Raw genomic sequence first — 13489 nt, forward strand, 5'->3', positions numbered from 1 at the left:
CGTCGGCGTCGCCATGGCTGTATCTTCTTCGTTCTTCTGCTTCGTCTCCTTGTTGTGTGCGCAGTTGTGCACTGCACTCTCTAAAAGCCCTAGATGTTATTGTCACATATGCATGTACAGTAGATGGCAGTATTGTCCTGTTTAAGAGTGTCACAACATTGCTGTTTACGGCAGACGAACTGCTTTACGGTAGACGAAAACATGACTGCTGTTGTTGTGTGTTGTTACCGCGCTGGGAGGACGTTGTTCATAGCCAAGTTTATTCTCCGCCTTGTGCGCGCCTTTTGTTTGTACCCTTTTGTTTGTTCTTGTTTTAGTGTTAAATTAAATCATGTTTTCCTGCACAAAGCCTGCCGTCTCTGCATCTTGGGGTTCGTCACCAACACACTCTGACCGAATACTCCAGCCTCCTAAAACGAATCCCGCAGGGACTTCGATGGCGGACAGGCTTGACAGGATTCTTGGGATAATGGCTAAATTAAAGAAAAGTTTGGCCGCTTTTCAAGCCCTCTCCCACCCACCCCTGTCGTCTGTGGGCCTATCTGGGGATGTCTGGGATCTGTCCCTTGAGAAGGGGGATATGAGTAGCTGTGCAGCTGAGGAGGCACAGCTACTCCTCACACAAGTGGGTCTGCAACAGACGCCACCATGCAGTCCGGCGGGCCAGCAGACGCCACCATGCAGTCCGGTGGGCCAGCAGACGCCACCATGCAGTCCAGTGGGCCAGCAGACGCCACCATGCAGTCCGGTGGGCCAGCAGCAGAGGGCACCACCATGCACTCCGGTGGGCCAGCAGCAGAGGGCGCCACCATGCACTCCGGTGGGCCAGCAGCAGAGGGCGCCACCATGCACTCCGGCGGGCCAGCAGCACAGGGCGCCACCATGCACTCCGGCGGGCCAGCAGCATAGGGCGCCACCATGCACTCCGGTGGGCCAGCAGCAGAGGGCGCCACCATGCACTCCGGCGGGCCAGCAGCACAGGGCGCCACCATGCACTCCGGCGGGCCAGCAGCATAGGGCGCCACCATGCACTCCGGTGGGCCAGCAGCAGAGGGCGCCACCATGCATTCCGGTGGACTAGCAGGGGTTGCCACCACCCTCTCCGGTGGACCAGCAGGGGTCACCACCACCTTCTCCGGTGGACCAGCAGGGGTCGCCACCACCCTCTGCGGTGGACCAGCAGGGTTCGGCACCACCCTCTCTGGTGGACCAGCAGGGGTTGCTACCACCCTCTCCGGTGGACCTGCAAGGGTCGCCACCACCCTCTCCGGTGGGCCAGCAGAGGTCGCCACCATACTCTTGTCAGCCACGGATGTGGTCGTTTCACGGGCGACCGCCTCGCTAATTGCGGTGGCGTTCAACTTGCCGTCGCCACCTGACTCTTCCCCGTTGGTTACGGTGACACCTGGCCTGGCGGCCCACCGCCTTGTCCTCCCTCCACCCTCCCGTGACTTTGGACTGGTTTTTTGTGGGTTGGGGGGGTTGCTAGAACGTCTGGTATCCGTTATCGGAAGGGGGGCTATTGTCAGGCTTGTCCCTGACAGTTTGGTCATGTTTTAGTTTTTCCTCTGTGTCTGTCTTTATTTCCTGTAAGCGCTCTTATTTTGTCTTTATTTCCTGCTTGTATTCCTGAGTGTTTTTTCCCCTCAGCTGTGGCTGATCGGCACCGGGCCACACCTGGTGTCAATCAGCCAGCTGCTATTTAGATCTGCTTTGTCCTCCAGTCAGGGCTGGATTATTGTCGCGACTACCTGTCATTATGATTGTCCATGTCATTAATACTTGTCGTTGTAGCTGTGTCTACTTCTGTTCACTCTGCTCGTCATAGTTCCTTCGTGTCACAGTAAGTGTTTTTGTTTCTTGTCCACAGTTAGCCTTTGTGCTAGTTTTTGTTCATAGCCAAGTTTGTTCTCCGCCTTGTGCACGCCTTTTGTTTGTACCCTTTTGTTTGTTCTTGTTTTAGTGTTAAATTAAATCATGTTTTCCTGCACCAAGCCTGCCGTCTCTGCATCTTGGGGTTCGTCACCTACACATTGTGACAGTACCCGGGTAGTTTTTGGTGGAAACACAGGGGGAACTTTATTTACCTGGGTAAGTGGGCAAGTTCCTGCAGTGGAAATGAGCCTAATTCACACTTCTTTATTTTCCTGTGTTTGGTACTATGTCCTGTCTTGGTACTTTTGGTAGTATACCCTGTTGGGTCTCTGTATTTTACGGCACCCTGACTTTGTGTTCCTTGTCCTAACAGCTAACCTGTTCCTCATTTATAATTATTAGTTATATTTAGTCCCACCTTGTTTTCTCCTTTAGTGCAGGTTTACTATATTTTGTATGTCGAAGTGTTCTGTTGCTTTCTGAGTTCCTGCTAGACCAGTGTTACTTTTCTTCTGCCTCGTACCTAATTAAACAACCTTCTGCCTGCTATTTGCTTGCCTTGTCTGCATCCTGGGGGCACATCATTTGCCAACATGCAGCATCTTTACAATATGGGACTTTTAAAGACAATACTTCTAGACGCTCTCTGAGAAGGAATTTGTGGAAGCCTTGTCCAATATCTGCCTATAATGGCAACTAAAATTTCAACAACCTCGCTTTTCAAAAGTTTAGCAAAAACCTTGTGGCCTCAAAAATCTATAATCATTTAATGTGAAATCATTCATTCATTAATTTTCTTCCGCTTATCCGAGGTCAGGTCGCGGGGGCAGCACCCTAAGCAGAGAAGCCCAGACTTCCCTCTCCCTAGCAACTTCGTCCAGCTCCTCCCGGAGGGATCCTAAGGCGTTCCCAGGCCAGCCGGGAGACATAGTCTTCCCAACGTGTCCTGGGTCTTCCCCTTGGCCTCCTGCCAGTCGGACGTGCCCCAAACACCTCTCTAAGGAGGCGTTCAGGTGGCATCCTGAGCAGATGCCTGAACCACCTCATCTGGCTCCTCTCGATGTGGAGGAGCAGCGGCTTTACTCTGAGCTCCTCCCGGATGACAGAGCTTCTCACCCCATCTGTAAGGGAGAGCCCCGCCACTCGGCGGGGGAAACTCATTTCGGCCACTTGTACCCGTGATCTTTTCCTTTCGGTCATAACCCAAAGCTCATGACCATAGGTGAGGATGGTAATGTAGATCGACCGGTAAATTGAGAGCTTTGCCTTCCGGCTCAGTTCCTTCTTCACCACAACGCATCGATACAGCGCCCGCTATACTGAAGACGCCGCACCGATCCGCCTGTCGATCTCACGATCCACTCTTCCCCCACTCGTGAGCAAGACTCCTAGGTACTTGAACTCCTCCACTTGGGGCAAAATCTCCTCCCCAACCCGGAGATGGCACTCCACCCTTTCCCGGGCGAGAACCATGGACTCGGACTTGGAGGTGCTGATTCAAATATATTTTTGATCTGCAATTAAAACTCTGAGTTTGGTAAAAGGTTCAATAGGTCACAAATCAAACCTTGCACATTTTTAAATATACAGTTCTTAGAAAATTACTTACCTGAATAAAATACTGTCTAGCACAGGGGTCGGCAACCCAAAATGTTGAAAAAGCCACATTGGACCAAAAATACTAAAAAAAATCTGTCTGGAGCCGCAAAAAATGAAAAGTCCTTTATAAGTGATATAATGAAGTCAACACATGATATCAGTGTCTATGTTACCTATATTAGCCTACTATCAAAATTACTTTGTGTCACAGGTTGACACAAAAGAAATGTTGAAATTTAATATTTATTCTACACAATTTTACAACATTGCAAAACATTAGTAAAACTTCTCAGGGGGTGAGATAACTCCTCTAAATGACTGGCCAAAGGTATAGATATGTGTGTCCAAGTTAAAGGAAACGACAGGCTGTCTTCTTCTAATGGATTTATAACAATCTATGCAAGCTGGGTTACATTTGCTGTGGTCTGGAACAACATGGCACACAAACAACTATCTGAAATGCAGCCAATATTACATACAGATAATGTGTCATGAGACATGCAAATATAAATTAAATACACAGATGACATAGGAAATTAAATGATGCAATACGTACATAAAGCTAGCCTAAATTGCATGTTAGCATTGATTAGCTTGCTAAGGTCAATAACATCAACAAAGTTCACCTTTGTGCATTCACACACAGCATAAAAAGTTTGGTGGACAAAATGAGACAAACAATGAGAGGCATAAAACACGTCTTTCTGTGGCAGTGTAGGAGAAAGTTGTACATGTAAACAAACTACGGTGAGTTCAAGGACCGGCAAAATTAGTAGGACAAAACTACGCTCACCAAATACTCTCATCAGAGAATCATGTTTAATATAAACAGAGGGATTTCTAACAATTAGGAAGGTTTATGTCATTTTGTCCTCCTACAGACACCATATTAAAACAAAAATATATTTTCCCCCCCCCATCTTTTTCTATTTTCATACATTTTTGAAAAAGCTCCAGGGAGCCACTTGGGCAGCGCTAAACAGCCGCATGTTGCAGACCCCCGGTCTAGCACATAGATAATTCTATAGAATGAAAATCCCCTGATATTTCTTTGTTATATCAGAATGTCCTCTATTCTTTTCTTGATATTATTATCTATCCATCCATCTATCTATCTATTCTCTCAGCATGTGTGCATCTGACCACGTATTCAAATAGTACAGAAATTATTGTGAAAGATTAACATTGAAGACTGATCTTTTAAGCTTTGACAAATGCAGACATAGTGCCATCTATTGGCCAATAACAGAAATGTTGCATGGGAAGGCATGTAATACTATTTTTAAACACTTGGTGGCAATGCACTACACACATTGATTGATAATAAATGTACCAATGACTAGCATACAATTATGTCTAATAATAATAGGTTGAAGGCGATTATTTTCATCACCCATATGTGTCTCCTGGGTTTTGAGTAGGAACTGCATTATATAGACATATAAATGGATTTATAAATATATTCATTAGGTACACCTACACATTGTAATTTGTAATGAGATCCAATACAAAACATCTTATGGTTGATTGAGAGGTTTTAGATGTTGTCCCTTTGCATGTCGACATCAGCGCAATTTACTGCTGTTATTATTTCTGAAATAATGAGCAATACATATCACACAGTCGACATTACATACACGCAAATAATTTTATGCATGTGTACCATATGCTGCCCATGTTTATTTATTACACTATTAGCAGTAGTACACCTCTCAACTGCAAGCAATGCACCATCATATATGCATGTGGACTCCCTGTGTTCAGAGGCAGACAAGAACAAAAACGCAAGTGGAACCAGTCTGTTTCTCTGCTAAGAATACAAGGAGGCCAATGAACTGTACCGTAGAGTCTTGGCTTGGATAGGGTTTACAGCGTGAAATTGACTCAAAAAACACACCTAAGTCAACAGACGTGCTGCACATGTGTGGGCAGCTGAAACATTGAGTTGCCAAGTAACAGACTCAAAATCCCTCTGTAGATGTGTGGAACCCTGGTGACAACAGGAAACGTCAGACGCCTGTGCTTGCCAACATGGATTTCTCTACCAAATAAGCTATATATTGCATATAAGCTTATATTTATTGTTGAAACCGCATGGCAACTCTGCATTTAAAACATGTGATTAAAACAGAGTACTGTAAATGCAAACAGTACATTCATTTAGCATAATGAGTTTGCATGCATTTGGATGTGCAGGCTAAAGGCAAAAATAACACACACACAAACATTTGGCACCACACCGCTGCTATTACAAAATAATAACTATACAACTGATCCATTAGATAGCAAATATGCCAATAATTATTCATTAATACGATAACTATGCAATGAATCTGCTTAGTTGCTGAAATGCCTAGAATGGATTGTTGTACTGTACTGTGCAACTACAGAAAACATTTAAACAGTTTGAATATCGTGCAAAAATCCATGTCAGGAATTAAACTTAAATTTTAAAATTAGTATATGATATAAACTCATTACATGCAAAGTGAGATAAGTCAAGCATTCATTTGTTATAATGTTGAAGATCATGGCTTTCAGTTTTTGAAAACCCCACATTTTCTGAGATTTTCAATTAGAGGTTTTCATAAGCTGTAAAACGTAAGCATCAAAATGTAATCAAAAGAAGGCTTGAACTATCTTGAGTTGCATTTTATGAGCTTGTCATATATTAAGTTTTACCTTGTAAATGTAATTGCTGGAATAAACAAACCTTTCCATGTTATTTAAATTTTTGGAGTTTCACCTGCATTATGTTAAAAATGATGTGTAACACTATATCTATAAAATTATTAGAACAGAAACCTGTCAGCGATACACAAGATATTTTTTTACACCTCACTCAATATATTGAGCCAGGTGATTATTCACGGAGAAAACTCTTCAGCAACAAGTCAAGTCAAGTCAACTGGAGTCTTGCTTCACAACACCTGCATTCTCAAAACAACGACTGAACTCACGACCTGTGTCACGTAACGCTGAAATATTATTAACACTTTCATTCAGATAAGCACAACAAGTCGTGACAGTTTACTGCATTACCACATTTAGATTAAGTGGTGTCCAAAGTGCGGCAAATGGGTTATTTTTGGCCCTCAGCTCCTTTTTATTGGCCCTTGGCATAACTGAAATGGAGTTAATTCATTATTAAGATGTATACACTACACTAATTTGCTAATTGTCAATCAATCAATCAATCAAAGTTTACTTATATACGCCTTAATCACAAATGTCTCACAGGGTTGCACAAGCCACAACGACATCCTCAGCTCAGATCCCACATCAGGGCAAGAAAAAACTCAACCCAATGGGAACAATGAGAAACCTTGGAAGGGACCGCAGATGTGGGAATCCCCACCTGTTACCTATCACACAAAGCAAAGATGTGTATGTTTTGTTTGGAGATCTTAGCATGGATTCACTTATTTTAGCATCTTTAATACACAAAACAATTCAAATTTTTCTTTTTTTAATGTGGAAACTTTGGACATTCCAGATTTAGATGAGGATGCATTATAACGATCATTCTAAAAATGTGAAATAAACAGGGTTGCATGCATGTTGTGGAACACTGATTCCTTGCATACAAATATATATTCAAACCATCCTGCTGATTACAACATGTTTCCACAAGTACTTCAGACATCCATGAATAATACAAAAGGACATTTTAAGGGGTACTCCAGATTTGTATTTATTTAAAAAACTAGTGCTGTCAAAAATGACAAGTTAACTCATGGGATTAATCACAAAAAATATTGCATTAATTATTTTTAAACGCAGATTAATCAAACAATGTATTTTGCTCATCATCATCATCATCATCATCAGCAGCAGCAGCAGCCATGATCAGCCCACTGCGACGCGAAGGCCTCCACAAGTTGATGCCAGAGATGTCTGTCCTGTGCTGTTGCCATTCATTTAGTACCTATAAACTTTGTGAGCTCATCACTGGATCTCAGCTTCTGCCTGCTCATATGTCCTTGAACCTAACCATGGTCTCTATTTTGTAACACCATTGGTCCATCTATTATCAGATGTTCTTGCAAGGTGTCCAGCCCACTTCCATTTCTTGCTTCGGACTGATTGCATAATGTCTGCGACTTCAGTCAGGTTTCTGATCCATTGCAGTGTCTTCCTATCCCGTGTGGATAATCCTAGCACGATGCGATCTATACTGTGTTGAGTTTTCAGTTTCTGCTCCATTTTCTTTGTTATCACCCAGGTTTCAGAACCATATGTCATTGCTGGTAGTACACATTGATTGAAAACCTTTCTCTTGAGGCAGATAGGTATGTTACTGCTCATGATATCATTGAGGTTGCCAAGTGCACTCCAACCAGCTATTGTCCTTATTTTGACCTCATCCAATAGTTTGTAATTCATTCTAAGTTGCAGTCCTAGATATTTATATATATAGTGGTCTACGTTCTCAATTTCAGTGCTATCTTACATAATTTTGTGTTCTCTACAGAATTGATTGAACATTACTTTGGTCTTCTTCATGCCGACTTTGTTGCTTTCAATACTAAGTTCATTGAGCATTTCCTCTACCTTGTGACCATCTTCAGCAATTAGGATGATTTAATCAGCAAATCGTAGGTGGTTTAATCTTTCACCATCTGTGTTTATTCCTTTACTCTCCCAGCTGAGAGTAAAGGATCCTTTAACATAACCGCAAACGATTACCTGAAAGGCAGCAGAGGTTGCTATATGGTCAGTGAATACAGAAAGTACACATACAATATTTACATAGTAGGGCTGTCAAAAATAATGAGTTAACTCATGTGATTAATCATGAAATATATCGCATTGATCATCTATATATGCAGATTAAACATGCAATTAATTTTGACTGTACACGCTCCTTTACCTTAACAGCGGGTGGTTACCTGGAAGGTGTGTGTTGTTATACGGTCATTGATCAGGTCAATGCATATGTTGGAGCAAAAATGAATGAGGAAACTCCGACTGGTGTGCTTGCTGGCAAATTTCACTTCAAAATATACCCTTACAGGAATTTAGATAGAACTATTACTACGTTTTGAGCAAATAAATGAAGTGTATTCATGTAACACTTTTAAAAATGATCCTGTATGACATTCTGACAATAAACTTGCATTTGTGTCCAGATATTGGGCTCGTTAAGTTCATTTAAACTATTCAAGTGAGTAATAACCTTTGATTAATTACGATTAATCCATTCCATACTCAAAAGTTTGATTAATCTGTATAAAAAATAACATTTGACAGCCCAAGAAAACTAATTTTCAATTAACATTTTTCTGTGTTTATTTAAATGTGTGCTTGCATGCTTCAGTATTTTGTAAATACTGTACATGAAATTTTATGGCTTAGACTTAGGGGTGTCTAAACTTTTTCCACCTCGGGCCACATTCAGACAAATTGAAATATGCGGGGACCACTTTGATACATTTTGTCCATTTAAAGATGCTAAAAGTAAATCAATGTATGTTAAAATATGCTAAGCTACTGCTAGCTGAACAAAACATCAATGTTAGATTTTTCTTATCGGTGACAAAAGCAAAATAATTTAATAGGTAATAACTATGACTGTCAAAAATAAGATAACTAATGCAATTAATCACAAAAATATTGGATTAATCATGTATATACACAGATTAATCAAGCCAATTTTTGACTGCACATGCTTGTTTACCTTCTAATGCAGGTGTCCCCAAACTTTTTGACTCGGGGGCCGCATTGGGTTAAAAGAATTTGGCCGGGGGCCGGTCTGCATATTCCTTGCGCACTAATTGACTGAAAGAGCACGCACTTGCCCGACACTGCGGCGCAAGCACGATGATGTCCCGTTATCGATGGGAAAATGCATTTTTAGACAATATGATTTGCCTGAGTGGCTAGTAGATACCGAGAGTAACAAGCAGTAGAAAATGGATTATAATCGACAGAATTGAAAAATGTATAATTAAAAAATTTAAATTAAAAAATCAACATTTTCAAATAAACTTGGGACTTTCCGCTGGCCGGATTATGGACTCTGGCGGGCTGTATCCGGCCCACAGGCCGTAGTTTGGGGACCCGTATTCTAATGTATTCTAAAATTGCATTACTGTCCAAATATTGGGGTCTTTTTTAATTTAATTGAAATTATGCAAACCAGCAATACAACAAGTAAAATTCAAAAGTGTGATTAATCTGATTAACAAAATACTCATTTGACAGCACTATTAATAACATATCCCATTTATAATTATTTATTAATCAGATTTTTATGTATTTCCACAATACATTGCCACTGGCCATATTGGTAGGCTTTGTTTGTAAACACACTCGTTGTTGACCATTCATCAAGTGATACTGATAATGCCGACAACTTGTGCGTTTGTCAACAGCTTTTATTGAGTTCCTAAGCCTATTTCTTGACCGACGAAAGCATCTGAACAGAAGTGTGAACGCGAGCATGGATTGCTTCAATCAATCGATCATATGTGACGTGCAACTTTGTGTTAACTCAGATGATTTCATTTAAAGTAATCAAGAACATTTTGTAAGCAGAAATTAATCTTAAAAAAATGAAGGCCCCACTTTGCATTGACTTGATGTGCTTGGTCAAAAAACCTTGATAATAGTGGTATTGATAATGAATACTGCACTCACTTCTCTCATCAGGACTGTGGCCTTTACATAAAACAAAAGTAAAGCGACATGAGAAGAACATTGTCCTAATCCTGCTTTACAGAGACTGGTTAACCGTGATTATCCTGGGTGTCAAACTTGGGTCCAATCATTTCTGAGAGTGCATAACTAGCCTTGGCAACACGATGTCCACTGGGTTTATTCAGGTAAAGAGAAACATCAGAAACTAATTCACAAACAAACCGGTAATTGTTTTCTAGACTGTTATAATTTGTAAATGTTATTTTCCACTGATGTTTCATACCAAGTCCGAAACATCAGAGAATATGTTGTGATTTCTGCTTCACTCAGACTTGTCGATCTGGTAAGGATCCTCACATAAAATTGCGGCTGTTTTCTCCTTATAACAACTAACGGACTTATTATCTAGTGACTCAGAGTATTTCTCCATCGTACCAAAGCCGGTGCAATGTTATTTTCCACTGAATAGAATAGAATAGATCTTTATTGTCATTGTACATTGTACAACAAAATTACAAGCACACTCATTTAGTGCAAATTCATAATGAAACATAAAAAACATAAGAACATTTGTACTAAGATAAATAGGTTGGTTGTGTACCAGCGCTGACAACGCTCCCTACTGGATCCTTAGCTGGGGCTATAGTCCTGGCTCGGGCTCCGGTGGCATGCCCGTGCCATCGTAAACATTGACTCTCGGTGAAAACAAGCATACAAATATGGCTTCCGGCAATGCATTTTGGGATATTTTAGCCAAAAATCTGCAGCCCTCACAAAAAAAGAGCTGCGGGCCAAAATTGGCCCCCCGGGCCGCATTTTTTACGTAAAATGTATGGGAAGTGAATGTTCTGGAGTTGTAAATGTTCTAAATACTGCACAGATTCCAGAAGATGGGTTAAAACCCATAATATTGTTTTGAGTACAAAACATGTGTAACCTTGTTTAATGGCTCTCTGGCATGTCATAGTCGCTACATTGTTTAGGAGAAAGCAAGTCGCATTGGAAGCGAGAACTTAAAACAAGACAAAAAAATCTACGTCCATTTAATTTGCAATACATAAATGCATGTGTAAACATATATGTATGATATTCAACTACCCTTACCCAAGTTGTACGAAATCTGCATACACACATACAGGTGATAGACAGTTGTGATAGCCAATCAGATCACGAGTTGTTGTCAGTAAGGCCTTTCTAGCTGGCCTTAGCTGTGATTGGATACTCACTTGGGAGTGAGTATCCAATCACAAGTTGCGAAAACAGGAAGTGGCACAGGAGCTATATGAGCCATAGAAAGCCACAGAAAACTGTCACGTTCAAACACTGAGGACATCTATTAAACAAGACAAAAGGCAAGGAATCAAACAGAGACAGAATTCAATTTGGACTCAATATTGAGGAGAGACATGGCCACTGCACTCTCTGTACAGTCCTGCACCACGCTCTGACGAAGAAGGTTTTCGTCTCCTCATTTATTCAGATGTTCAATGTTCACGCACCAACATGTCACAGCAGGAATGGGAAGTATGTAAAACAGTCATTGTTTTCGGTCTCATTGAAGTCCAAGAAGAGGATTTCTCGGGCTTGGGCTCTTCCTGGATCCAGCTGGGGCAGGTGTTGGAGGACAATGGATAACCCCTCCCGTCTCCTGACCACAGGGACTTCAAGAGGGCAGCGGGTCGTAAATAGCGTTGACCTCGGTTACCAAATAGTTGGAAGAGAGTTTGTGAAATACTTCAGAGAGAGTTCGTTTAACACTGCAAAGAGAGTTCCTCTGGAAGTTGAGCAGATCCTGCCATCTGTCCGTGTTGAAATCACAGTGGCGTTTCACAAGCCTTCTTCCTCTTGTTAGGCCTCGAAAGACAGCATTCATAATACAACGTTTCTTTTGTGATAACTTACAAACAATTATTCCAACAAAAACTCACCGGTACTCACAAAGAAGGGGAGCAACATGTTGATTAGGTGGCAGATATATATTTGCAAGGCCATTTTCAAGAAGGATACTGAAGAGAAACTACATCTTGTGAGACGAGATCGGCAATGAAATGGGGAAATGCCTGCCATTTCCACTCAAATCAACCGACTATGAGGGGCTATTTGGCATCGAATGGCTTCTACAAATTCCATCCATCCATTTTTTACCGCTTGTCCCTTTTGGGGTCGTGGGGGGTGCTGGAGCCTATCTCAGCTGCATTCGGGCGGAAGGCGGGGTACACCCTGGACAAGTTGCCACCTCATCGCAGGGCCAACACAGATAGACAGACAACATTCACACACATTCACACACTAGAGCCAATTTAGTGTTGCCAATCAACCTATCCCCAGGTGCATGTCTTTGGAGGTGGGAAGAAGCCGGAGGGAACCCACGCAGTCACGGGGAGAACATGCAAACTCCACACAGAAAGATCCCAATTGTAAGTTCAAATATTTTATTTCTTTACTTTTTCACGTTAATGTTTTTTTTTGCAATTTTAATTTTGACAGTACCACATAAGATGTTTTAATTGCTGATGCGGGTTTATTGATTTTTAAATGCACCAGAAAAAACCCGTTATGTACACTGTTGGTGGTGATTCAATGCCCAGTAGGGCGTAAATGTGTTTCTGTATAGTATTTATCCAGCAATGGTCATGTGGGGACATACATTATGGTATTTTGAGAGGTAGTCGGACAACACTGAAGGCCTAGGTGGGAAACGCACAGCCCGCCACTGGTTAAAACCCATAATATTGTTTTAAATGCAAAATACGTGTAACCTTGTTTAATGGCTTTCTGGCACGTCATAGTCGCTATATTGTTTATGAGAAAGCAAGTCGCATTGCAATCGAGAATTTAAAACAAGACAAAAAAAATCTACGTCCGTTTAATTTACAATACATAAATGAACATAAACATAAAACATACATATTTATATATGATATTCAACTGTGCGGTGTTTTAAAGCAAGGGAGTGCTGCCACCCTTACCCACCCGCATGTAGTGGCATGCCCCGCCCAGACTATCAGCATCTCGGTCACTGGCTGTAGAGAGGACTCGGGAGTCTGGAGAAGCAGGGCAGGCAGCGCTCACCTCTCAGCCTCCCGCGTACGTCCGAGACTTAGCTAAAGCTGCTTCCTCGGCAGTGGAGGTGATGATGGCGGCGGCAGTTGAGAGAGGAGTCGGCGCTCGGGCCGCTTTCCTGAGCCCGAACAGCGGTGTGGGTTGCATACCAGCACCGACAACGCTCCCTACCGGATCCTTAGCCGGAGCTATAGTCCTGGGCTCGGGCTCCGGTGGCATGCCCGTGCCTATGAACCTCTTCGCGACCTGGGAGATAGATCGCTCGTCCCCGAACTGTGTGCCGAGGTAAGGTTGACATTACAGTGCTGGC

General features: G+C 42.1%; 1 protein-coding gene across 2 annotated transcripts in view; it reads left to right on the forward strand.

Annotated features, from left to right (window-relative positions):
• Nucleotides 1-12947: 12947 nt before the first annotated feature.
• The window catches only part of LOC133606758 (phosphofurin acidic cluster sorting protein 2-like), a 97222-nt gene continuing 96680 nt past the window's right edge, over nucleotides 12948-13489 (forward strand). The window contains exon 1 of one of the 2 annotated variants that reach the window (XM_061961072.1): nucleotides 12948-13464. In XM_061961072.1, coding sequence (XP_061817056.1) covers nucleotides 13250-13464 — 215 coding nt within the window. In that variant the 5' untranslated portion in view covers nucleotides 12948-13249. The remainder of the gene's footprint in view (nucleotides 13465-13489) is intronic. The other variant, XM_061961078.1, reaches the window with a different exon arrangement.

This window comes from Nerophis lumbriciformis, linkage group LG02 (genome assembly GCF_033978685.3).
Source record: "Nerophis lumbriciformis linkage group LG02, RoL_Nlum_v2.1, whole genome shotgun sequence".
Lineage (NCBI taxonomy): Eukaryota > Metazoa > Chordata > Actinopteri > Syngnathiformes > Syngnathidae > Nerophis > Nerophis lumbriciformis.